The following is a 25,713-nucleotide window of genomic DNA, read 5'->3' as shown; positions in this document are numbered from 1 at the left end:
TGTGACTCAAGGGTAAAAACACGATATAATACCCAATTCCTCACCGCGTGGCGTGTGTGGTACAAATGGAAAGTGATCTAGGGTTGCTGGGATGGGTTGTTGCTTCGATTCGCAGTTGCCATGACAAGGGCTCGACGATGCTGCGAGAGACGAGAGACTAAGAAAACCCCGGGAAAATACAGAGCCGACCACAATTGTGACAAAACATCGTTCAACTTTTGGAAGCACTAATCGGAGGGATTCTGATGAGATCCTGGAGACTGGACTACTACTGTAAAGGAGCCTTGTGATCATCAGGTCCTAAATTCTGGAGATCTAGAATTCAAAGATTTTTTTAACACCAACACACGTCAGTTGCAATCAGCTAAAATCGGTACGTTACTGTGCCGATGGATGCATTTTTTGCCGTTGTTCTTCGGCATCTTCTGACACCCAAGCATCTCCACAAATCTCGTCTAGCGTGTGGAGCTGTACTTGCCCGTTGTTTTTGTACTCGCCATTACTATTTATAGTGCAATGAATTAAGTTTTAGTTCGCAACGCATCTTCCGCGTAACCGTCACACAGAAGGTTCGCCGAGCGATGGCACCCGGTGCAAAGCGACAAGAATTAGCGAAGAAATTCCCCCCCAAAAGAGAGAGAGAGAGAGAGAGAACACACACAGCAGGATGATGAACGGTCTAGCCAGGGATATGTCTGTTCGCCCCATTCGGACGTCGTCGCCGTGCGCAAAGTATCGGCATTCGAGCGCGACGGAATTCCACGCGAAAACTCCGCCAGACAGATGATCTATTCATTCCAGGGAAAGTTTTGTGTGGCCAGCTTCTCTGGGCGTGTGCTAGGAGGCAAATTCAATGGGAAAATGGAGGGAGTGGAAAGAAAAAAAGAAAAGCACGATGACAAAAATGCACACAACACAACGAACATGCCCGGGCCCGGGGAAAACCATTTCCGTCCCGCGGTGCGAGATTTTTCTATTCTTGGCCAGCCAAAAAACCGTTCCGAACGTTCGAATTCTCCATTTTGTGCAGGGTTCCGCGCCGTCCCGGGTGCGATTAGCTTGTCACAGTAGCAGCCTTCTCCACGTGGTTTCAAATTTGCTCCCAAAGCGGAGAAAAAATAAATGTTTGTTTAATGCAAGTTTAATAAAAGCGTATTATTTCAAGAAACACCATTACGCCACACACTCCCTCTCTGATCTGATGAACAATACATTGCTCGCGTAATAATAATAAAAAAAACGGCGCTTGTAAACGTTTACTCTGGTATGAATAATATCCATAATAACTTCGCTTCGTTCGCTCCAGCCCGCTTGAGTACCGCATATGCTGATAATTTCGCGCGAATGTGACTCTTTTTCCATTAATCATTTATTCTGCAACATGTGGCTGTTTAACTTTTGTTTTTGCCGCAATTGAAAGAAACAAAAAAAGGGTCGCCCGTTCGATTGATGGCTGCAGGTGCGATCGTAACATAACGCATGGTTTTTTTTTTAAATTCTTCTTTTAGTTTGCTGTTGTTTGCTTTCGACCGTAATTCCATTAACACCGATAAAATTGCACGCGCTTTTGTTCGTCCCGGTATGAGCTTGTTTATTGCCAGAGTTTTTTTTACCCCATTATCGCGCATCGAACTGCATCGTGCGTGGAGAAAGCTATACGAGCTGCTTTCAAAAAGAAGAGAAAAAAAATCCCCCTAAACAACGCCACAGTAGCAGAATATCGAGCAGGTTTCAGAGATGGGACCTGCAAAATTCCTAAACATTGCTGGCGCTTTTTAATTCGCTCTTCTCCAACACCGTATCGAACTCGTAGCGACAACATACGCAAATATTTCACACCAATCGCTGAACTAGAATTTATTTTGCCACGCGTACGGATTCTAGTTCTCAAACCGGGTTCCGAAGGACGCCAGCGAGATGTGTGGAACTTAATTTGCATACTGCGAAATGCTGCACCTGTTCCGTTCCGTAATGCACCCGATCTACGTCTCTGTTTGTGGCGTGATCGTGAAGGTTCCTTTCAGCCAAGAAAAGACCCGTTTGGCGTGCAAAAACCACCCTCGGCGGAATAGTGCTTAAAAAACGGCAATTTTCCATCACCTTCGAACACACATATCCAACTGCATATCCACGAACAGGGAACAGATGAAGGATGCAATTAGTCGGGCCAGTCTTTGCATTCTCAACGCCCCCCCCCCCCCTTCCCCCATTTCGGTTGTGTGGGTTTTAAGGAGCGAACTCCCAAATCACTGCCCAACCCCGCGTAAAGTGCGCTCATTAAAGCGAAATGCACTCCGAAATGCAACGCATCGATGCGTCGATGCACTTTGTTGGTTGCCGCTAAATGGTTCGAATGGTTTTTCTCTCGGCTCCTCAACACAGCATCCGCCAAACACCCGGTCACCGAATACTTCCGCCACGTGGCCACGGCAGCTCGCGCTCATTAGAGCAATTTTCCCGAACCCAAAATCCGATGACAGGCGGCGAGAAAAGGGGCGGCGTGCGGGGCGTAGAAAATAGAATCGATTTTCCACACCGGCATGGTTCGATTTTATGGACACACACTGTTTTTTTTTTGTTATTTCGGGAAACGCGAGGTTTTTAGTCGCTTTTCCCATTCACCTTTACACGCTTTTTCGGTCGTGTTCCTTTGACTTTTCCGGTCGAGCGCAGTTCCGTCCACCCAAAACGCACTTTGGCTGATGTGGCTGGCCCTTCGAGGGAGAAGAGAAAAGGGCGTCTTTGTGGGGGTGTTTGAGGTCATAAAGTAAAACAAACACACCTCAGACGATGGGGACAGTAGCGCCAGGCAGAACAGCCGGCGGAATTGTCGTGGCACGTTTTCCCGGACGCAGGAAGCTAAAATTAAACACGTGTATGCTTCTGAAACGGCTCCTGTTTCATGTTTCCCACGTTGCAGCTGATTTGCGTGATGCATTTTCAGCCGCTTGTCACCTCAAATTGTGTGCCTCGGTTGTTCGCGAAGAAGCGACACTATCAGCACATAAAGAACTATCGATTTTTCTGTTGTTTTGGCCGAATGTACGCGGGTCAGGAAGTTGATAAACTAATGAGCAACTTGCTCGAAACCCCAATCAATGGATGGGCATTTATGTTGGGCGGTGGTCCCCCTGTTATCGGAAGTCGGTTTGCGTGCGATTGTAAACCCGTTTTCCACCCGATTCCGAAGAAGCAACACGTTTTCTTATCTTTCCGGCTACAAGGGTGGCCACCCGGTTATCGGTGGAAGATCCGATCGTGCTTATCAGCACCACCTAAGCCGCTGTTCTGGTCGGCGATGGATTAGCTGTAGTTTCCGTCGTCCTCTCTTGGTTGTTCCCGACGGAAGAAAAAGGGGCCCGTTTCCGGCGTATCTTATCGTTGCGTTGTTTCTTCGCACGTTTACATTAGAAAAGCGTCTCTCATACATTCGGTTCGGTCTTGGCGTTGGTTTCATGCCATCAGTGGGCTGCTGGAAAAACGACACTTGTGGGAGACGTTTTCCGCTTATCGCTCTCGCCAATGAAGCTATGGTAATGAAGATTAACGGCTGGGAAATGGGTAAGAGGTCAGTGACGATAATCCACCATAATGCTACGTTGATGCCTTCGGTTCGTTCGATGTGTCATCTTTCTTATCACCGAGTGTCTGATTTACTCTCATTTGGGACTCTTCGTTTTTAAATGAGGTTTTTGACTTTCATTCTGATCGACATTAAAGCGACAACGTCCACTATTCTTTCTTGGTTTTGAAGCGAACCAAAGATAAGAGAAAGTAGCGGCAAGATAAGTTATACGCAATTCCTACTCTTCTGAGGTAATTCACGCTGATAAAAGACTTAGGCCCATTTTTCAACGAGAATTTATTCAAATCCAAAACGGCAGACCACATTCTAATCTTTGCGTGGCGTATGAATATTGATTTCTCATCGTTCCAGTAGGTCTTTCTGCTTCGCTTCCAGCTCCTAGTCTCACTGTGCCTTAGCGGCAGCAGAGACAAGATTTAAATTTGTGTCCCTAGCTGCCTTCTCTCTCTCTTTCTGCCACTTGACAACGGTCAAACACATCTAAAGGCGTCCGTTAGGAGGACGCGGGTTTTGCTGCAGCTCCCGAAATCCCGACCGTTTCCGGCGACCGGCGACAGATTGTCGAAACCCGTGCGCGCCACCGTTGTGTCCGGACCAAGTATGGATTCTCTTGCCCCACGAGAGGACGATGGTCGGCGTGTGAGTGTATGTACGTAGGGCTTTCGTAAGGCTTCGAGGGAAACCCAGGAACCAAGCTACAGTGTCCGGCGGTGGTGGTGAGACAGGCGAAAGCTGATTTGAGCAACCTCCCGGTTCGAGTTTTTGGTGCGGGTTTTTCCGTTGGCCAGTGTGGCCAGGCGTTTGCGTTGAGATTAGTTTTCCTAAGCTAAATTGGAAAACGGGCCCAGCGCGCTGTTGCGACCAGCTAAAGCAGCTTTATCTGAGCGGGAGTTTTTTTTTTGTTTGTTCGTGTCCTACTGCGTACTAATTCAATTTCGTTGCATTGGTACACCCGGGAAGCTACTAGGGGATGTGCTGGAATTTTTGAGCTAATAGAACAAAAAAAATTAAGCAGGTCTTCTAAATCGAAATTCACCAAAATTCCAGTATCCAGCGTATATTCTTTGGGGACAATTAGAAAGAGTGCAATATGCCATCGGAAGAAAAGTGTGCCGCAAAGGAACACCACGGACCATCAGGATATCGTGACGTGGACGTATGCGAGGAAGACTTACCTACCGATATCCGTCTAGCGAATTTCTGAACACGATACCATTCGGACGCGGGTTTTCCGTAAAGGTGTAGCGAGGGATGTCGACGAAGACGCCAACGACGGCTAGTGAGTGTGGAGACCGCAGGGCCAGGAACCGAGGAAGGGCACTGAATTTATTTATAACATCTCCATCTCCTTTTTGCTCTCTCTTTCTCTCTCTCTCTCTCGCGCACCAGTATCCTACGGTGTTGGGGACATTCCGCACAGTTTACTACACGAAAGTGGCCATGCAGCAGGACAACCAAGCCGTGGATGTGACATGACCCGACCTCCCGAGTGCCCTGCCTGGACGAACCGGTGAAAGGGCCCCGTTGGAGGGGGGTTTGGTAGGAGCGGCCACGGTTGGCGCATATCTTTACATTTGTCATCGTTTTCCGCCCGGTGCGCCGGTTTTGTGGCCGACGGAAAATGGGCGAATGTTTGCCTAGTGGCGAGCGGTCCCTTTTGCGCGTACTATGGGCCAAGGGAAGAGATATTTTTGGGATGATTTTTTGCTTGTTTTTGGATGCTAATTATTCAAACGATTAACGGGTATTTATTGATTCGTTTGCTATATATTTGGTTTGGCTACCCCAATCAGTTGATTTTTTCCTGGAAGAAAAACTATTCAAGAATTGTTTGTGACAAAATTTCCTCGTCTGTTTATTATAGTTTATTTATCCATTATGATAACATCACTGGGAAATGCATGTTTTAAAGAACATTTTATCAAATTTATCAAACAGAAAGTACAGCCCATTCGCTCCATAGTGCACGCCAAAACCGGCAGCAAATCCAAACCGTCTCACCGTCTGAGGGCCATTTGCTTCATTGTTATGCCTTACCCTTATGCGGTTGGTGTCGCAGGTTTGCTTTATATTTCTTCATTTGCTCGCCCCAAACCACGCACTTGGTGGTACTGGCGCTGCTTCATACATTTTAAAATCGATTCAAATCAGCCAGACAGAAATAGAGACCGGGCGGCTTTCGGGCGGAGAGACATTTTGCAGCCGAGAAGCGGCTCAAACACCTTCGTGTCGCGGTTGGTTTATTAGCATGCTGAGGAAGATTGGCTGTTAATTGTCTGATTGGATTAGGCCCATAAAGCTAATCTGTTCAATAAATTTTATTTTATCGCTCTTCTCGTGGAGAAGCGCAGAAACGAATGTTTTATAAACGCTGGCCTGTGAAATCTAACCAAAGATGCGCCAACTGTGCGTCTGACGGCCAGTTCCTTTTTTCCACGCACCGAATCGAATCGTTTTTCCCCCTGCAGACGGGAACTGAATCGGTCCCGAAAGGAACAAGCCGGCGGCCAGGGAATAGGTGTGTCTCAATGCGGGAAAAGGTGATGGAAATTCGAAACTTCGTTCCAAAAGCGGCACACTCCTTGTTGACAAACCCAGAAACACAAACCCAACCCTCCGGGAATGGAGGTGGCAGTCTGAAGAATGTGGAAAAGGAAGAAAAGAATGAAAAACAGTCCACCGATTTAATATGCAATCAGGAACTGCTGGCGCGCTGCATATCTCGGTCGGCGGCGCCCCAACGGCCGGATGTGGTGAGGTTAGGGAAGGTTCACGAATGCAGTTCGAATTTTCAATTTCATCGAAGGTAACCTAAAGTACTTAACCTCCGGCGTTGTGACTGGCTTCTGACCCGACACGTCAGGCACCCGGAAGAAGGCACCTTTGGACTTTTGGGCTCGATTCTGAAGGTGAAATCGGTTCCGTTGGCAATGTCGCAAGCACCAGTCGAGCGGAATTCATTAAGGTGTGGTTATTAATGCCTTCAGATTCATACCGTCTTTAGCAGTGGACTATTCGATAGTAAGGGGGTTTGTATGATTTTAGCAGATTTATAAAAAAATGGGAAAAAATCCTGACATTCCAGAGCATCGTTCAATCATGAATCAAAATGGCGCTCCATTCGCCATCTTGGATGCTGCGCAGAAAATCCCGATGCCCTTTGTCATTCGCTGTCCAACCAGAGCTCTCCTTCCGTGTCCTAGTCTAAGGACGACCCTCCCCTGAATCACCCACCGCGGAAACAAAGACGAGAGAGCGATTGAGCAGGAAGCGCTTTGACGAAGAAAAAAGACGAAAAGTTCGCAATAACCTCTACCGTTCGTTGCCATGCGCGACCATAATCACGTCGAGAGGATGTGGAATAAATCCCGTAGCAGGCCTCGCCATTTCTAAACAATCCCCCCCAGGCTGATTTGATTGTACGTCCACGTGCGAAGGCGCCATCATGGCGGTTGGCGAGCCTTGCGGCATGTTTTGATCCTGCAACGGGGCAACATCGGCAATCGGGCACACATACAGCCCGCCATTGCATTGTGTAACGTTCCACAGTCCGGCAATGCATCACCCTTTAGCGAAGCGAGACGTAATTGTGCACGCGTTTGAAGGACTTATTAGCTCGTTTCATTTCAGACAGGTCTAGCGCGATGATTCCTCTCCCTGATAAGCACGTGCGGACCCCAATCCAGGACGACGTGGACGGATCGAGCTTATCAACGCGCATCCCTCAGCTACGGAGCAACAGTAAACAAGCGAGGTTCCGGCTAATAAAACAAATCCAAAGCACGCCTGGGATGCGCGGATGATAACCTCGGCCGTGCGGGATCATCATCGTCTTGGGGCATGTCTAATCATTCGAATGAAATGGGGCCCACGAGCAAAACGAGGCTATTTGCCGAGGTGGCATCGGTGACCCGTGGAGGTTTTAAAACATCCCCCCCACAACTCACCCTTGGCTGGGGTGGATGTTGATAGCAGTGTTGATTAATTTAAAATCTTAAGTGCGATCTTGAGAGGGCATTTAAAGCACAGGAAAAAAACAGGACATCATGATGCGCTATAAGCAACTAATATAAAACGTAAGGCTTTTTTGTGAGGCCACAAAAAACGCACATTCTCCCGAAAAGGGGTGGGTTTAGGCTTTCATCGTTTGCAGGGAGTGGGCTGACAGAAATCATCCCTCGTTGTGTTGCCGTTTCCTGTTGCTCCAATCTCAATACATCAATTGAAATGAGTTCGGTTCCGCTGGGTGTCTGGTGTTTTCACCGGTCGAACCGAGACTTCGGGGGTTTCGAATGCCCAACTAATTAAACGTCATCTTGTCTATCGCTCGCGGCGCAAAAAACGACGGGAAAATGGAACCGCGAATCGAAACGCCAACGAGCTGCCCCGCCTGGGGCTCATCATCGATAACAGCAATTTTAATAATTGCGAAAAAAAACTGGGCAGACGTCATTCGCAAGGTAAACATCGAACCAATGTGACCCAAAAAACGCGGATCCACCCGAGCCCGAAACTTATGGCCTCGGTAGCTCGATCCTAACCCACTCCCCAGGAACCGGAGACAGTTGGTGTCGGCCCGGCTGAAGGTGCGAAAAAAGACGGCTGTCACTTCCGCCTCCTTGGGCTCGTTCTTTTTCGGTACGTTAACGTTAATAGCGTTGTTTTTGGCTTCTTCATCGTTTCTCATGTTTTAATCAGCCCCTCGATTGGATGTCGTCCTTTCGGTGCCCGTCGTCGTCGTCGTCGTCGAATTCTGCCAAAGGCGAACGACATTTTGGGGGTATTTTCTTTCGACACATTTCTTTCGAAGGCGCGCTCCGTTCATTCGGTTCGATGGACAAGGCAAGAAATGTAGGCCCCAAAGACAATGGTTAGGCCTTTTGCTGGAACCGTCAGTGGAAAATGCAAAACGAAATCCCGTCCCATGTCGGGGCTGAAAAGCGCTCAGCATTCCCTCACGCCAGGGGGACTCGAAATGGAGAAAATACGACCGACGTGTCGTTTTTGGGCTGGAAAAGCGCGGTGACATTCGGTTCATTTTATGCAGCGCTAGGACAAATCACGCCGGAAAAGCGCCCTTTTTCCGTTCGACCAAACCCACGCCGATAGGAGGACGTACATTTTGTACAATGGTGAAATATCCTTCGAATAGTTACTCACACTCATTATCGTTCGGAATTGTTACTCGCTATTCTATTCACTGCCGGAAAAGCATATATTTTACGCAAACAATTAGCGTTTAACTCTGCTAATTCTACTTCCTTCAGGAAGCTCTTTCGAGTGCTTGTGGTTATTGAAATATTTTAACTCATTCCACACACACACACGGTGGCCGACTGGCGCCATCATAAATCATCTAATCGACGGGTTTCGTTGCGGAGACATTGCCCACTATCAATCAACACGAATGTGATCACACGTTTTTCTCCGTTTGCAACGCGATCCCGGCCTTCTCCGGGCTCGATTTATTATGTTGCTTATGATTTATGTTGCCCAACCGATGCACCACAAAGGGTTGCAGTTGCATCCTGTGCTGGGGATGGGAGTATGGTAGAAGAGACACATTTAAACGCTAGAAAATACTAACAAATGGGGCCTCTCCCCGGTAGCGATGGATTTCTGGCCGCGCGGTGTTGAAAGGTTCCCAAAATTTATTGATACCCGAGCCCCGGTACGTTTGCGTTTTTGCTGCTGCAATCGTTAAAGAAGCCAGTCCGCCGAGGAGTGAGAAAGAGAGAGAGAGAGAGAGAGAGCACGCTGCAACCGAGACTTCCCAGTTTGCCTCAGGACGGTCCGGAATCCCCGGAAAGGGAAATGGCAGTTAGTGAAAGGCTTCAGGCACGCTCGTTTGACGGCACCACAATGCCACTGTCAAGCAGTTTCCATTACTTCAACGTTGGAATTGCAGTTTCGGACGAATTTTCGGTTTCGCGCGGAACTGCAGTCTGGGATGGGTGGGGGTGGGTGGGGGGGGGGTGCACACGCGGTGACGAAAGTTATTCCATTTCCCGTACAATAAATCCGCCCTTTCCATCGGGCGCTAGGGAATGAAATAATTCTGCCGCCGTCGCCGTCTTTCCATCGCTTTTCCACGGCCACGGGTGGGTTTTTCCGCTGCGAGTACTATAAATTTCCCGCGCGGTGCCTGGTGTCTGAGAGGTCTGGGACGTTATTTTGGCCACGAGTCACCCGATGTATGGGTGGTTCTCCGATTGCCGCCGGTAGACATCCTCCGGATATTAATCGGATCCCAGTCACCTCAAACCCTCGGCGAACATACACACCCAGTTCCCTCGTTTGGGTCTTGCTACTGACGTTTACTTCTGCTAGTGGGAGTTTTTCGACTTTTTGGACGACGACGACGACGCCAACGACATGCGGGAGAAATATCCCTGGAATGGCATCGCATGTGCGACCGCGGCATTAGCAAAAAGAAGGAGGTGTGTTGTTTGGTGTGGCGACTTTGTGACTGGGTCATGATGGCCGCTGGTGATGGACTCGTGCGAATGCACCACAGAAACATGCCGTGTGGCACAGCAAAACACCCAAGGTTTGTGGTGATAGTGGGGAAAATCTGGCGGAACCAATTGGACAATTTTCATGACGCTTTTCTTCAGTGTCAAATAATCAAACCTCGTTGCTGACATCATCATTCGAGCAAAGCTAAGAAAAGGAATCTTTTCGCTACAAAAATATCGCCCAAAGGACTCTGTGGTCATAACTCCTCAACATCCTTGCCATCAGTTTTCAGCGCCATTTTGAAGGCCTCTTTCAGAAAACATGGTTTTTGGTGAGCTACCCAAAAATATTATAGTCTACATGCTTCGTAAAAACATTCCAAAAGGACGGTGCAGGACTCGCAATAACGGAGCAACCAGCAGGACACTGGGGTAGTGTGCAGGATCGCTCCTCCACGGGTCGAAAATTCTGCATTCCAGCGTTCTCGTGTGCGGACAAAAACCGGCACGAATTCGCAGGGCAACTTTAGTGCGACACAAAAATACTATGATACCGGCGTTCCGTGGCAGCAGCACTGAGTGATGCCGGAAGGATATAAATTGCCGTACCATTTGCTGGTCGTTTGCTCCCCCTTCCGGGCTTTCCTTCTCAGACCATTTCTTTAAAGTTTTCACAATAACAGAGCTTCTGGTATAACGAGTAAAAATAGAGTCTAGTTATTGCCATAACTGTATCACACGAAATTGATGAAGCTTTTGTAATTTTTTTTACATCAATTTATCAAGTGCAACGATCATTTGGCATCATTGACACAATAATGCTGCACACGATTGCAATTGACTGCAATAACTCAGCAAATGCAATAACGCCCCCATCTAGTAGGCATTTTAAAGCGGAATTCAGCGCGTATTAAAGATGCCTAATATCGCCGCCTTTTACTTCCAATTAAAGCGGAATGATTGATGAAAGCTCGCGGTACTCCGGTGCGAAGCTAATAAACTACCAACTGGTTCCGTGCCCGAGACTCCCAACACGGTAGTAACCGGCTGCGCGAAGCAACAAGCATGACCACGTGCCCCCCGTGCGGGAACTAATTACGCGAAGTAATCTCACACGTTAACTGTCGGGTCTCATGCGCGTCTCCCGCGTCTTGGTGCGCTTGATTGCTCCCAGGACCCGCCTAAACAACACGGTTCGATGGTGAAACCGGGTGGAGAGAAATCAATTGGTACGCTAAAGCGCACACCGCCCGCAGGCGCTCGCCATATGTGAATGTGTGGCTCAAAAGCAGGCAGGTCCTCCCGAACACGTATGCTAATTCCGTTCCGAGCGAGGCCTCCCCAAAACTTAATTACATTAATTGACGCTTTTTCAAACAGTAAAACTCTGCATCCATTCGCCCCGGTGTGGCGGCCAGCTGTCGCGTGTCTAGCAGCGATAGGCCACCGATCCGACGGGTCACCATGCGACTATTCCCAGGCATGCTTCGATGTCACCACCGTTTGCGGCACGGGACGTCGAAAGGACTTCTTTTTTGTTGCTCTTTTGTCACCCCGTCCATGGGCGGTGGGCAGCCACGGATTTATGCATATGCGGTTGACGATAACTAATTGAATCGTTGCCCATCGAATCGGTTCACAAACGACGAGGACGACTGCAGAAAATGGAGTTTTGCAGCACTTCCTGCTGGGAGCCTTGCGCAAGGAACACTCACACAACATTCGGCATTGCAGTGAGACGTTTATCAAATGTTATCCTGCAACCGATTTCACACACACACACACACACATACACACTCGAATCCGGTAGACAGACCAGACGCTCGAGTCGTACGTGGACCACTTTTTCGACAGTCACATATTTGAACAGCTTGGTGGACTCACCATCGCACGGTAAAAAAGTGGGGTTAGGGCGACCCTATTATGCTGTCGCCACCGTTACCGATCCATCACCACGTCAGAGGCGCTAGCCAATCGACTGGAACGGGCCGGTCAATCGAATCCTGCACCCTTCCCACCGACGGGCCGTGTCCTTGTCCTTGTCAGAAGGTATTTTGCGCGAGCGTGCGCGCAGGACCTTTCGGCAACTGCTTGCCTCGCATCAATAATTATCGGTTAATGTTAACCGGTTGCGCGACCCCCCGAACCAGATGGGCCTTTATCGTTTTGGCCATTCGCGCAGGACTGCGTTATCCTGTTTCTTTCCGCATCGCTGGGTGTCGGTTCCGTTTTACCGTTGCAGTGTTCATGCACTCGCACCACGGTGGGACTGATGTCTGGCTGACCTAGTGCAGCGCTTACAATTGATAAAATGGATACGAATGATCACTTCTGTTTTGTAATTAGTTTTCGAAAACTTTCCAACCTTTATTACGTCAATTTTAACATAAACATTTGCGTTCTTACGTACATGTATTTTTTTTTCTTACAAAAAAAGCCATCCCCAAGGGGATTGTACATAACGCAACCGATGCTGTGACCGACGCTCAAGATACTTGCCAAGGATACCACAACCTTCTTTTGGGTATTTTGCTTTAGAATTAATCTACCTATTCGATGAACCCATCCATCGGCACAGTTTCCTTAACACATCCACCACACACAGGTGAACTTTTCTAGCGACTTTTCACGAACCTAGTCTAAAGGATATCTTCACCAATGGGTCATGATCGAAGCGACACTACTAGGAGCAACTGTTGGTGGTCCCGCAGCTGCCGGACCATCTCTCGAGCGACCCGTTTTTTCGTTGATCTCGGGACAAATCGTGCTCAGGTTGAAGTTCGTTATCGTTCCACTGCTTCCGGTGGCGGAATTCGATGCAGAACCATTTCCAGCCGTTGTAGCTATCGCTGAGTTCGAGGATTGCAACGCATCCGAGTGCTGTGGGTGCTGAGAGTGCGGCTGCTGGTACTGGTGGTGATGATGATTATGATGTCCTTGCTGATGGGACTGAAGTTCTCGATAGTGGTGTGCATTATGAGACACTGGCGTCTGTGCGTGGATAACGGAACTTTGAGGAACCGATGCAGGTTCTAGGTTTGCGAAACCAGCCGCAGGAGCTGTATTGATGCACGAGGAAAGATCTAAATGATGGGAATTATTCCCGGCAGCTGGAGTATACCCCGACTGTTGATGATGGTGACCGCTATGATGGTGGACGGTTTGTGTGAGGGGTTTTTCCGTCTTGGCCGAGTTGAATCCTGCCGCTGATGAAGAATATTGTACGTAATTATAGCTAGACGACGAGGTGGTCGCTTTCCGAGGAGTCGTTCCTGAAGAATGCGTGTTGAAGGATTCCGATGCCACCTCTCCATACTGCTGGTTGGACACTCGTTGCTGTGGCTGCTCCAGGTTATGATGATGATGATGATGGGAATGTGGATGATAGTTGCCATACGCTAAAGGATCTATCTGAGTCGTCGATCCGGTGGTACCGAGCGTTGGTGTGTTTGGAACATTACCTATCGTCGTATAGCTGTAATTCGAGGAGGCATTTAGCGTTCCCGTTGCAACGGTGGCTGAAGTTACCGGGGGTGGAAAAACGTAGTCCACAACGGGCACAACTGGGTTTGATTTGTGGCCTTTTCTGGGCTTCAAAACGGACTGTTCCGAGGAAGTAATTTGCGATGCGGGATGATACTGTTTGCCAGGAAGACACTTCTCGGCAAAAGATGACAGATAGTAGGGCGTAAAATCTTGTGCTACAGGAGCACAACCCGCAGCCGGTTGTGGATGGGTTGAATTTGCCACAGTTGTGGAACTCGTTTCTGCCAGCATGCCTCCCGAACTCGGTTGGTTGTAGTACGCTTGTGAAGAAGCCGTTTTTCCGTAGTACGGCAGCCCAGAAGATCCGGCTGTGTTGGACCCAACGCAACTAGACGCCCCCAACGGGACGGTGTATCCTGTTTCTCCGAACGAGGAAACGTACCCATTTTGCTGGTTTCCAAAATTGTATCCCTTATTGTAATCCATCCCGCACGAGCTGCCGTACGTGTCGAAGTTGAACGTTAAGGCGCTCGACGTACACGGAGCTACACCGTCCAATGGCGCACTTCCATAATCAAACAATTTATCCTTTCGTCCGTTATCGTATCCTACAGACGAATGGGCCGATTGGGAATTGTGCGTGTTGCTTATCAGTGCCTCAGCGGAATAGTTGTTGTTCACTGGTTTCTGCTGACAGGAACTGTTACCGCCACTTCCAGCAGCAATGTTGCTGTTACAGGAGACGGATTTAGACGGTTCGTTCACGAGCTGGCTGACGGAAAGGAAACTGCTACCGGTTGTTGATTCGTTCTGAACCGCACCAGCACCACTCTGGGCAATGGAGGTTCCGCTTGGGTTCTTCTTGGAATGATTTGAAGCGATCTTGCAACTTGCAACCGTCGTACTGCTTCTGTTCGTGGTGTTGTTGCCCCCAGCACCAAGTGCACTTCCGCTGCCGGAAGTATTCAGCGCCAAATCTCCGTTTAGGTTAGGTAACGTCACGGGAGGGAAGTACGGTGATGAGCTATCGTTCAGTATGTTCGACAGCTTGCTGGGAGAGGACCACGTCAGGTTGTGATCTTCTCCCGGTGGATGAGCGAAGAATATGTCCGACTTGTAGTTGTTTGACGAAGCGTAACCCGTTGCCGGAGGGAAATCGAGAGAGGGAATGATTTGCGGTTGAACCAGATCGTACATTTGCTGCTGCTGTTGCTGCTGCTGGTTGCTTTGCGACGAGGATACCGAATGTCCATTGTGCGTTCCAGCAGCCATCCAGGACACGTCGTACTTCGATGGATGCTGATTCGTCGACGACGCCACAGAGGACGAAGTTTGCTGATGGGATTGTAATTGATTCTGCTGTGGTAACGCATTCGGGAGCGTATCGTATGATGTACTAGCACCGGCAGGCTTGTACGTTGCTTTTACCGTTTTTTGAACCGACTCTTGCTTAGGTTGAACGCAACCCACCAACGGTTGAGTTGGTTGATGGTGTTTGGTGGCCAACTTCGGTGCCGCCTCGCAGGTTTGCGTCGTATTTGTAGACACTGTCACCAGGGACGACTGCGCGTAAGATGGTTCCGTTTTCGTGGATGAAGTCAAGCTGAAAGTGAAGCTGGTCGCTGGTTTTTCCGTGGCTAGCAGCGGATCGAGCACATTGAACGATGCGCAATAGTTGCTAGGTTTGGACACATTTTTATGATAATATCCGTACGTGTCGTAAGACGGCGTGGTCATCGTGGTCGCTAGAATCGTGCTGTTGGTGTACTGCGACTGAACCGTTCTTGGTTGTGAAGCCGTTGTACTGGTTAGCGAAAAAGTAAACTCAATTGATGGTTTCAATGGCGTGCTGAAATCATCCACTACGACGGATTTCACAGGGTTAAGAGGACCACATGTACCACCGTAGTAATGATTTGCAGCGATAGTGGACTGTACCGTCGTAGGTGCGGTGCAGGTGCTGGACGTTAGCGTGAAGGTGAACGTTCCACAGTCGGAGAAATCTGGTTCCGGTGCGAGAGATCTGTTGCCTGATCCGATCACCGGACGATTTATTGGAGCAGGGCGATGCTCGAGCATATTGTCGATGGACTGATAAATGGTTGGAAAATTTGAAAAACCACCATTATCCTTCGCTGACGAAGCGACCGTTGTGATTGTCGTTGTGGGCACCATCGCCGCGCTTGTTGTTGATGCCGGCAAAGGGGGCAAACTTGAAATGTCTGGTAACACTGAAGACGCATTTGTTCCTCCCATCGCATCAATGTGACCGTAATTGAAGAAGGAAGAGAAATTGTCCAACAACATGTTACCGCTATCCGTGCCTCCGATCGTTTGTAGATTAACTGAAGGATCCGTTTTCGAAATGTGCTGGTCGGTAGTGGTCCCATCGTGACATTCATCCGTTTCGCCAGCTTCTACATGATTTGCTGCTGCTTTGCCTCCACCAGCCACAAGCGGGAAGTTCATAAGATACGCCGCTGTTGGAGATAACGTGCCATCGTCATTATTCCCATGAGTATTGTTTTCGTCAGGGACTTGCAGATTGGCGAAGATGTCCTCCGATAGATCCGTATGATTCAGGTTTATATCCATATGCGTTTCGTGTTGCTCGTTAACGATCGGAACGACATTGGTTTGTCGCTCTTTTGGAACGTTATTAGTATTGTCCGATCCCGCACACGGGTGATTCGCTTCCGTAACGAACGGTCCTTCATGTCCTTTCGGTTGCGGTTGATTACTGTTCAATTGGCTCTCATTACTATGCTTTTCAACTGTCTCAAGTTTCGCATATTTAGCGTTTGGTGGGCCGTCATTCTTTTGCTTTTTAGCTTCCAAACTAGCTCTCCGTGGTTTCTTGAACTTTTCGAGCGATTTTTTCCGCTTCAATCTAGGTATTTTGGAAGCTTCATTCATACTACGCCTCAGCGGTGGAATCGGAATTTTACCGTTCACTATCCGGCCTGGGATGAGGTCAATCGATTTTATTGCGAACTTTCCCCGCCTACCCCTAAACCTCGACGGGGCTCCATCGAGTGGAGGATTTTTTAAATTAATTTTCGCTCGAACATCCTCGTTACCAACGATTAAAAGGGACGAGGGCGGTGCGACGATCGGCACCTGCACTAGATTTCCGTTATTCGATATCAACACGCTCGTGGTCATTATCGGTGTTGGAAGGAGAGCTGGTGTGACATTTACTAAAAATAAAAGAAATTATTTTTATTATTTCACCTGCGCTTAATCAGTGAAAAAGTACTCCCAGCTCACCATTATTCCCACCACCGGTACCATTTATGTGCCTTAGGGCAGATGGGCAAGGCGTAGATTGTATGTTGCTGGAGTAGGAACTACTAACAACGCCGCACTCAGTGGAGTTAGTTGTTGAAATACTGTTTCCGGCACTTATAGCTAGCCCCTCCGACACCGCCTCACCGGGCGGAGGTTTCTTTTGTATCACAGGTTGTTTTTTAGGAGAAGCCCCCGAGCGACGTTGCTTCGGTTCCGCCTTCTTGTGTCTATTGCCGTTCTCTTTTTCCTCATTTTCTCGCTGGAGCTCCTCTTCCACTATCGTATACTTGCAGGGCGGGATGTTTATTTTGGCTTTCCGCAATAAATCTGCGAGCTCCTCATTCCTTGCCAATAAACGCTTCAGGCGGTGTTCCTGCTCCTTTACATGCTCTGAAATTGCGATGGAAGGACGAAATAAGCTGGTTGCTCTCATTCGACGGTGCTGACTTACCTTTCAAGGGATCGTTACACACTTCCACAAGATCCTTAATCTTTTTTTGTAGTTTACCAATGAGCTCGATTGCCCGCTGGAGAATTTCCACTTTACTAAGCGTCGACGTTGGCTCATTGTCGGGCAGAAGTCGCTGAAGATCTTCGAATGTTTTGTTGAGTCGCTCACGACGTTCCTTTTCCCAGATGCGATTTTGCCTAATCGTGTCATAGATTAACAGTCATTAAACAATTCATTCATTACCTTCGTTCTTCCCACAAGAACAACAATCCATTCGTCATTACTCACGGCGAGGGTTTTTTCTTTGTCATTCTTTTTTCTGCTACTAACACACGCGGTAGTAGATCGTAAGCCACATGACCGGTAACACATATCACCGGTCCATTTTACTAGTTTGTAAATAAACACAGTTTATGAGAATATTAATCCAAACTAAACGTACCGATTTTTTGCACCAGGCGTAAATCCTAGTTTGACAGTGGGTTTGTTTACATTTTTCCAATAAGCCGCCAGAACCGAACCGGCGGTTTGTTAGAGATCTCACGAAGGAAACAGCCGCCGATGCATTTCAGCCGCTGTTTATTTCTTGCATAATATTAGGCGGAAGCTGCAATACAAAACAGTTTGAGTCCTTGTACATATCCTTTATCGATAGTTGAAACCCATCTATCGCAATTGCGTAACATGTTCTCGAAGGTAATATATAATTAGGTAGATTACTTGTTCGACATACTAAATTCAATCACAAATTACCATTTAATGTATTTAAACTGCTACTCAGTATATATATTTTTACAACAAACACTATTCATACAATCATTAAAACGAGAAACAAGTAGATTCGTTACATAAGTCACATGTCGATCTTGCTATCAGCTTCATCGGTCAGTCTTATCGTCCAGTTCACTCATGGAATGCTCCAGGGTGCCGTGATGGTCCAGTTAGGATTATGCGAAATGCCATTGCAGGACCACGATACCGGCACTAGGTAGTCCACGACGGACTCCCCTATATCGGGACAGTTTCGTCGAGCGTAGTATTCCATGTTGTATAAACTGAGATGTATACCATTGCCGATCGAAAGCATCAGCCATAGCAGCACATTTCCAACATCCTTGCTCATTCGCTTAGTCAAAAACATCAACAACAAACCCATAAACTCAAATTGCACAAACATTACGGGATAGAAAAAGCGGAAGCTGAATGCCAGAATGACCTCGTGGAAAACGGACGACACCGTAAACACGGCCACCGTTGCCAGGGGCCGGCAGTTACGGAACACGTTCTCAACACAGTCCTTGTAGACGTACGTGTACAACCAATCATGTACCACCACGTTCCACGAGCGTATGTATCCGGCAAACGTTGATTCATTCCACCAGTCACGGTAAAACATACGATCCGCAAATCGCAACAGCTCAGCCGCTCCGTTCATCCACGCGTGCAACAGACAGTAGAACGCACAGAGGAAGGATAACGATCCTGGCATGATGCTCCCAAACAAGGACAACACAAAACTGCCTGAGCTGATTTTGGCATGGCCAAACTTTTCAAATAACGGCGCTAGAAACCGTTCCAAGATGAAACTGATGTAGAACACCACCCCAATCACCTCGAGGGCGTGACGTGCCACTATACGCCATCGGATTTGCTTCGTGCGAGGATATTCATCCCGGTAGACTAGTGTTGGGGCGAACAGGAAATAAGCATACTTTCCAAATGACGGTAAAGGTCGGTACGCGTCTGGAGATGCTGGTTTGGAATCGGCGTCTTTTTTATCGCGCTCCAATGCCCTTGGGACGTTACTGCGGATGAAAGCGTGTGCCTTCATGAGAAAGCGCGTCATTTCCATGAGATAAGCCGTCGAGCTGGCCGGTGGAAGATCGAACCACAGCAGTCCCTTGATAGCAACGACAACAAATCCACACTGGTATGAAAAGAAAAGGGCCAACGCGGCCGCATCCCAGAGCTTTTGTACAGTAGATCCTAGAATGAAGAACCAAGAGAGATACTGTAATTACTTCAATGTTGTGCCAATGAATGTTCCTGCTTACCGGCTATGATTCTGCCACGAAAAGAGGCCCACGTTCGGAAACACGGATACAAAAAGAAGGTGCACATTTGCATGCAAAACCACAGCATGAGTGCAATGTGGAATTTCCCAAATCCCGCCATTATCGGTCGAAAGCCAAGGTTGATGCTGTTTGGGGGAAAAGTTATCGATTATAGCGCACAGATTCGAGATCGGTTTGATTGTATCATGGCCTACCTGCCAGTGTCCACGAAATCATGCACGACGGTATTGAGAAACAGGATAATCAGGATGACTATGAAAATGTGATAGATCGTCTTGATGTGCTTCACTTCGAACAAATCCGTTAGGAGAGAGTTTCTGGCTATGAACTGCTTTTCCGGCAGTTTCCCATCCTTCAGGGATCCTTTACGATGGCCAGCGTTGTCTACGGTGGTTGGTTGTTCATTAAACAGCTGCTTTAGTTCATAGTTCTTCAGGTTAAACCGCTTCACTTCGGTGAACAAATCGTCCACCGCAATATCCATTTTTTGTTCGACATCTCGACCCAACCGCGTGACAATGTCCTGTCGGAATGTTTTAATGTTGAAGTGTTAATCACGGCAGTGTAATGCGAACGGGCATGCTGGTTCGGTTACTTACGTGCATTTTTCGTTTCATTTTCTCTATCGCCATGTCCTTCACTATCTCCTCCCGATATTCTCGTTGAGCTGAACGAAAACACACAAAAAATGCATATTTTATTTACGTTTCTAAGCGTTGCATACGCGTTAACTAGCCGGTAAAGCCAAATATGGACACTTGTTGTTTTGTTCCACGCGTCACGCCGTTACATAAAGAAGAAGGATAACGACGGCTCGGGGAAACCATGCAAGTTTTCGGGCGGTTGAACGACCACGCGTTTGACGAAAGCACATGCTTACCACGATCGTTGATGGCATTTTGTACGGCCGGTTTGGTAGCACCGCCATCACCGGTTCCAGAACCAGAACTTTCACTTCCACTGCCTGCATCGCTCATCTTTCACTCCTTTTACGTGATTAACCTCTGGCCAGAAAAAGACACAACACCACACACAGCACGATTCTTTCCGGGTTGTTCGCTCCGCAACCCAAACGAGGGCCGTACAATTCTCGCCTGCACCGCGTCCAATCAACGACTAAATCTTCGAAGCCTTCCGCTAGACGAACCAACGGTCGTTCTTGGTTTGAAACGTCGTAATCGTTCTACATATCACTATAGGCCGGGGTCTAGCGGACTCATCGAGGCAGGAGAGATAGCAGGCGTTCAGTCGTTTGCGAGTGCAGCCGCACTTAAGTCAGTGCAGTGTGTTGGTTCCGTCCGTGCTGGTAGAATAACGCACGCGCATCGATCCGGATTATGCCGGCTGATGGGAAATGCCCTCATGTCTCCCGTACTTCGTTTAGTCATCGCACAACTGAAATTAGTTGGGGGGGGAAACGTTGTCAGATAAAATGCTTGAACGCGATGATTAAGATAACCGTTCCGGTATGGACTTTGACACGATACGTGCATGATTGCGGACAGATGCACGGAGGTGACGAAGTTACAACCGTATCTCAGTGGACAATATTTATGTTCCAGTAATAGTGCGACTGACCTTGAGAGACGATGTAAAACAATTTGTTTGTTCAGCTCCATTGCATTACAAACGAATTGTTGATGAATTAATAATTCATTCTTATAGTTATTTTATCGATTGAATTTTTCTACTGCTAATGATGGGAGCTTAAAATCATGATTCACCATATTGTTTAAATAAGTACATTGCAAATTTGAATAAATTTAAAAATAAAATTTATTCGTTTATTCAATTAAGCTAAATGGCGCCTGTTAGAACGAACGACCTAACGCCTGTTAGACGAATACCCGCTATGCTCCTGGCGGCTGTAAAAATCGGCGGCTATTAAACGTGAAATGTTGACGGCTAACTTTCCAGCGGCAAGCAATTCCAGTGCGGCTATTTAAAACAACGTAAACAAACGTGCTGTCAAACTATGGTCTACGTTTGATGATAAAAATTAGTGGTTTGGATAAAATTTCTCTGTAATAACAAAGGCCGTTGAAGCACCACAATCATTAAAAAGTGTAATTCTAACCTAAACTTCTGTAGCTATGATATTTTGATAATAATTATCATTCCGTTGGTGTTTCTGAAACGTGTTATTTACGTAAGTTATCGGAAAACAGACAAAAATCGCAAAGTATAGTAGATAAAAGAATGCCTTATTAGCGTAAGCTACAACACAATTCCGGCCTCGTAATTTCCCAACGAGTGGAACGAGTACGCGTTTTACAAACTTCCATTAGTGTTGTGCACCGGCTTCAACTGGTGTTGCTTGGCTCCGTTGTTGATCAAATTCGTAACGTGCCTCAGCCTAGTAGTAACGGCGCAAAGTATGCTATCAGCGAAAGGCATTGCAGTCATTCGTTTACTTCCGAAAGGATCGCGTGGGACTGTGGCGCGTTCCGTAAAGCTATTACTCGCGCCTGTACGAACTTGGCGAAAATAAATAACACCGTGCTTCCAGTCAAATATATAGAAGAATAACGAAAAAAAACTGTAGTTCACGCTGTTGTGAGGAATGTGAATTATTATTCGAAACACACTAGTTATTCCACAATGAAAGTACCAGAAAGGTAAGTATAAAATTAATGCAAAAACATTTTTTGTAGAATAAGGTGAACTACATACTGTATATCTCAAGTATAAGTCTAACTTTCTCCACAACTGCCCTTGAACCTGTTATTGTATAGATTTTTGCGGTGTTAACCTACGTTGCCAATCAAGATAACTTAGGTCAAATGGGTATAAAAAACCAGTTTCTCTGTGTAAACTGCCAAGGTGCCACATGAGTTTTCTAGGATCACAATGACATAGCCGTTTTGTAACACTCGAAAACTATAAACCCATATTTCATCACAAAACTGTCCATTTCATGCTACTTGGCCAAGGTTGCCAAGGTTGCCTATCGATATCTTATCAGTGTGTACTTAGATCAATGAAAAAACGAAACCTCCATACACTGAGAAGATGCTCGAATCGAGACCGTGAATTTTTACTAATTTACTTTCGTTATCCCACCAGCTATTCGCCTAACGAACGATGGTCAGAGGATACATACTTGGGAACAGATCTTTGCCTAACAACGGACACGATGAAATCCGACAACGAGCAAGAATCGGAAACCGGTCTCCAGCTGTTGCGGCATGATAGGTGTAAAACGAGTGAAGCTCTCGATGAAAGGGAAAAAGTGAAACATAACGATGAAATGCAAAAACGCGGTGACCAATACTGTCAGGATGGGGAGAGGAAAAAGCAAACGCTGGCTGAAATAGTATCGGTGTCTACTACTAAAGGCGTGTTTCATCAGGTTAGTGTATACAAAAAACATATGCATATAGAAAAATAACTTTTGTCATTCAAATACCTTCTTGTAGCGCTATAGCTTAAATCCTAATTAATTAAGTAAATAATCAACAAATCTCTCGCCAATAGTTGTTATAAACGATTATCGCTTATTCGTGCTTATATTGAGGTTTACATAACATAAGCCAAACGTTTAGCTTATCAGAACACTAACAGTTGCAGGTTGGTTGTTGCAAATCTGCTAAATACCGGATAAATTAACTGGCTGGTTAAACATGCGGCTCAAAAAACAAATATCTGCCGGGTTATAGGGCCATGCCTTCCGCACTTATCTTTCCAGTGGGGTAGTCGACCATAACGTAAAGCAAACAATTACTCAGAAACCTTCCGCTAGCGAGACCAATTTTACTCACGGTACCATAAAGCTGCATCTGCTGTTTCTCTCTGCTATCAATCTAAACAACTAAATAACGCTAAGTAATTTCGATTTCCTGGCGTTTCTTTTTAAATAATCGCGTTAATCAATTGTTTATAGCTAAGAAAAATGCTGTTCAGGAAGGAAAAAACAAAACACGCGCGTCCCATTATCGTTAGATTTGATTATTTAATGCATGATTACCTTTTTCCACTTGAAATGAGGTTACCAAGAAATACATTGTATATTATTTTTTCGCCTCCCCAGCAGTCATAACAAACCAAGTGCAACGATTTGGGAATAGTTTACTTGTTTTGCTAGTTTTGTTACCCCCAGCATCAGCTGTTCGTTATCATTAGATCATCGTAATCAGACATGCGTTGATTTGCTTAGCAGGTACACGTGAACGCTGTCCATAATCATCATTTGTATAAAAACGACTGCCATTAGCATACTTCGTTCTGAAGAATACTCATATCGTTAGAAATCATATCGTCATCGTGATGATAGCATTTTAACAGGCAACCAAACATGCTCGCGGTTTGATGCACTAGTCGAAAACATCCCTTAAATGAACAGCCTTAATTGCCGCAATCGAGCCCCTAAAGTGGTATGCGTCCACTACTAGCGCTTGATTGTCTCTGATTGATCATATTGGGTGAGAACGCTTTTCACCCAAATGGAGATTGTTTGCTGTATCTTCTGTTACTCTTAATGTGTGTTGTTCTAAAGGCTATATTTTTGTTAACTACTTCCTCGCAGCTTCTGCTAACTTCTGCGGTGCTTCTCTTAGCCGCTGCATGCGGAATGCCAATAGGATATTCTGCAGTTTTGTTACCTCAACTCTACAATACCAATGATTCACTAGCCATAGATATTGAGATGGGTTCGTGGATAGGTAGGTTTCAACGGCATACGTGCTAGAATTAGCTGTAAAAGGACCAAATTTTAAAGATAATCACTATTGCTTAATTTCCAGCAAGTGTCCACAGCCTTGCAACTCCTATTGGTTCGTTCGCTTCCGGTCCAATAATGGATCGATGGGGACGTCGACCAGCACTACTATTAGCTATCGTTCCACTGTTCACCGGCTGGGTGTTTTTGGCCACGGCATCATCTCATTTCCTCCTACTTCTCGGGCGTGTTGTAGCGGGAATCTCTGTAGGATTGATTGCGGCACCGGCACAGGTATCCGGAAGATCCTGACGTCCATAAAAATTGTTTTAATGTCGGATTGTTCTGTTTTAGGTTTTGCTTGCGGAAATTGCTGAACCACGATTGCGTGGCCTACTAATCGGTGCACCGTTCGTCTCCTACTCGCTCGGTATCCTGCTGGTATACGCCCTAGGCAGTCAGTATCACTGGCGTGAGGTTGCATGGGGTGGTACCGTACTTCCGCTATTGTCTTTCGTGGCCTTATTCTTCGCTCCCGAATCTCCTGTATGGTTGGCCCGAAACGACTATCCCGAACGAGCATCCAAAGCACTGACCTGGCTTCGAGGCTGCCCCACTCAGGCCAAACAGGAGCTAAATAAGCTTATCGAGCGGTTCGAAGAGGAGCAGCAACAAAACAACGGTCATCCGTCGCGATTTTGGCGTTCGCTCGGCGAAACGTCTATCATCAAACCGCTTATCATCATTAATGCATTCCACGTGCTGCAAATTCTCTCTGGTACCTACCTTGTGGTTTTCTACGCCGTCGACATAATCTCCGACCTGGGCGGTAGTAACATAAACTCCATCCAGGCAGCCGTCCTGACAGCGATCGTACGGCTCGCGTTTACATTCCTCTATTGCTTCCTGTTATTGATCATGCCCCGGCGCATGATGGTCACTCTCAGTGGACTCGGTTCTGGGCTTAGTTGCGTGGCGATCGCAGCATTCATGTACGTTCGTATCGGTGAAACAAAAACGCATCTCGACACGTACGTTGCCGCCGTGCTTATACTGGTGTACATCGGATCAAACACCGGCTTCATGACGATGCCTGGAATCATGATTGGAGAGCTGTTGCCAGCGAAAATTCGCGGCCAAATAGCGGGCTACCTTTTTACCATCTTTAATTTGCTGTTATTTGGCGTGGCAAAAGGCTTCCCGTACGCCAAACAACTGCTGAAAACTCAGGGCTTGTTTTTGGTGTTTGGTTGCGCGTCCTTTGCGGCAACCTTGCTGTTGTACCTCATGTTGCCGGAAACGAAAGGACGTACTCTGCACGACATAGAAGACTACTTCCAGCAGCGCAACTGGCTCTGGGTGAGCAGAAAGCGCGATGAAGAAGAAAAAAGCGTCGCCACCAATGGAAAGCAATCGATGTCGAACGACTAAATTACTACGGAGGTAAATCTTAGAGTATAGGAAAAACAGCAATAAGGTAAAAATCTTTTGTATGTGATATATTATCGTACTTTAAAAGGGCCACTCTACTTTAAATCGTAATGCTAATGGGTATATAAGGGCAGAGCCAACCTCTAGTTAAGTCTAAAGCCATCAATATTCCACAGAGAAAAGGGTATCGTTTTTTGAATCGTGTGAAACTAAAGCTGAAACATGCGTAAACTAGACCTTCTTTATTTAGTATGTTTGAATAATTCCGAATAACATCC

General features: G+C 46.9%; 3 protein-coding genes across 3 annotated transcripts; 1 reads left to right on the top strand and 2 right to left on the bottom strand.

Annotated features, from left to right (window-relative positions):
* Positions 1-12,491: 12,491 nt before the first annotated feature.
* LOC128732122 (uncharacterized) lies at positions 12,492-17,583 on the bottom strand. Its single transcript, XM_053825289.1, has 4 exons — positions 17,561-17,583; positions 17,273-17,469; positions 16,801-17,211; positions 12,492-16,730 (listed from the first exon to the last, which is right to left on the bottom strand). The coding sequence occupies exons 1-4, from the start codon at positions 17,581-17,583 to the stop codon at positions 12,697-12,699; spliced, it is 4,665 nt and encodes a 1,554-aa protein (XP_053681264.1). The 3' UTR covers positions 12,492-12,696.
* A 450-nt stretch (positions 17,584-18,033) lies between these two features.
* LOC128731451 (sterol O-acyltransferase 1) lies at positions 18,034-20,346 on the bottom strand. The gene is made up of 5 exons (XM_053824574.1): positions 20,228-20,346; positions 19,947-20,014; positions 19,542-19,870; positions 19,327-19,472; positions 18,034-19,258 (listed from the first exon to the last, which is right to left on the bottom strand). The coding sequence occupies exons 1-5, from the start codon at positions 20,322-20,324 to the stop codon at positions 18,180-18,182; spliced, it is 1,719 nt and encodes a 572-aa protein (XP_053680549.1). The 5' UTR covers positions 20,325-20,346; the 3' UTR covers positions 18,034-18,179.
* Positions 20,347-21,867: 1,521 nt separating this feature from the next.
* Positions 21,868-25,633, top strand: LOC128721295 (facilitated trehalose transporter Tret1). The gene is made up of 5 exons (XM_053815034.1): positions 21,868-21,965; positions 22,414-22,699; positions 23,873-24,008; positions 24,090-24,298; positions 24,359-25,633. Exons 1-5 carry the CDS (start codon positions 21,949-21,951, stop codon positions 25,433-25,435), a joined length of 1,725 nt encoding a protein of 574 aa, XP_053671009.1. The 5' UTR covers positions 21,868-21,948; the 3' UTR covers positions 25,436-25,633.
* The last annotated feature ends 80 nt before the right edge of the window (positions 25,634-25,713 follow it).

The sequence above is a fragment of the Anopheles nili genome, chromosome 2 (genome assembly GCF_943737925.1).
Source record: "Anopheles nili chromosome 2, idAnoNiliSN_F5_01, whole genome shotgun sequence".
NCBI classification, from domain to species: Eukaryota; Metazoa; Arthropoda; class Insecta; order Diptera; family Culicidae; genus Anopheles; species Anopheles nili.
This window is presented reverse-complemented; position numbering and strand designations above follow the sequence as displayed.

Coding starts and splice junctions, on each gene's coding strand:
- LOC128732122 (XM_053825289.1), bottom strand. CDS start 17,583: ATGACAAAGAAAAAACCCTCGCC. Junction 17,470..17,560: donor ACAAAGAAAAAACCCTCGCC/GTGAGTAATGAC, acceptor TGACACGATTAG/GCAAAATCGCATCTGGGAAA. Junction 17,212..17,272: donor GTGTAACGATCCCTTGAAAG/GTAAGTCAGCAC, acceptor TCGCAATTTCAG/AGCATGTAAAGGAGCAGGAA.
- LOC128731451 (XM_053824574.1), bottom strand. CDS start 20,324: ATGAGCGATGCAGGCAGTGGAAGTGAAAGTTCTGGTTCTGGAACCGGT. Junction 20,015..20,227: donor AAATGCCATCAACGATCGTG/GTAAGCATGTGC, acceptor GTTTTCGTTCAG/CTCAACGAGAATATCGGGAG. Junction 19,473..19,541: donor GATTTCGTGGACACTGGCAG/GTAGGCCATGAT, acceptor TCCCCCAAACAG/CATCAACCTTGGCTTTCGAC.
- LOC128721295 (XM_053815034.1), top strand. Junction 22,700..23,872: donor CTAAAGGCGTGTTTCATCAG/GTTAGTGTATAC, acceptor ACTTCCTCGCAG/CTTCTGCTAACTTCTGCGGT. Junction 24,299..24,358: donor TGATTGCGGCACCGGCACAG/GTATCCGGAAGA, acceptor GTTCTGTTTTAG/GTTTTGCTTGCGGAAATTGC.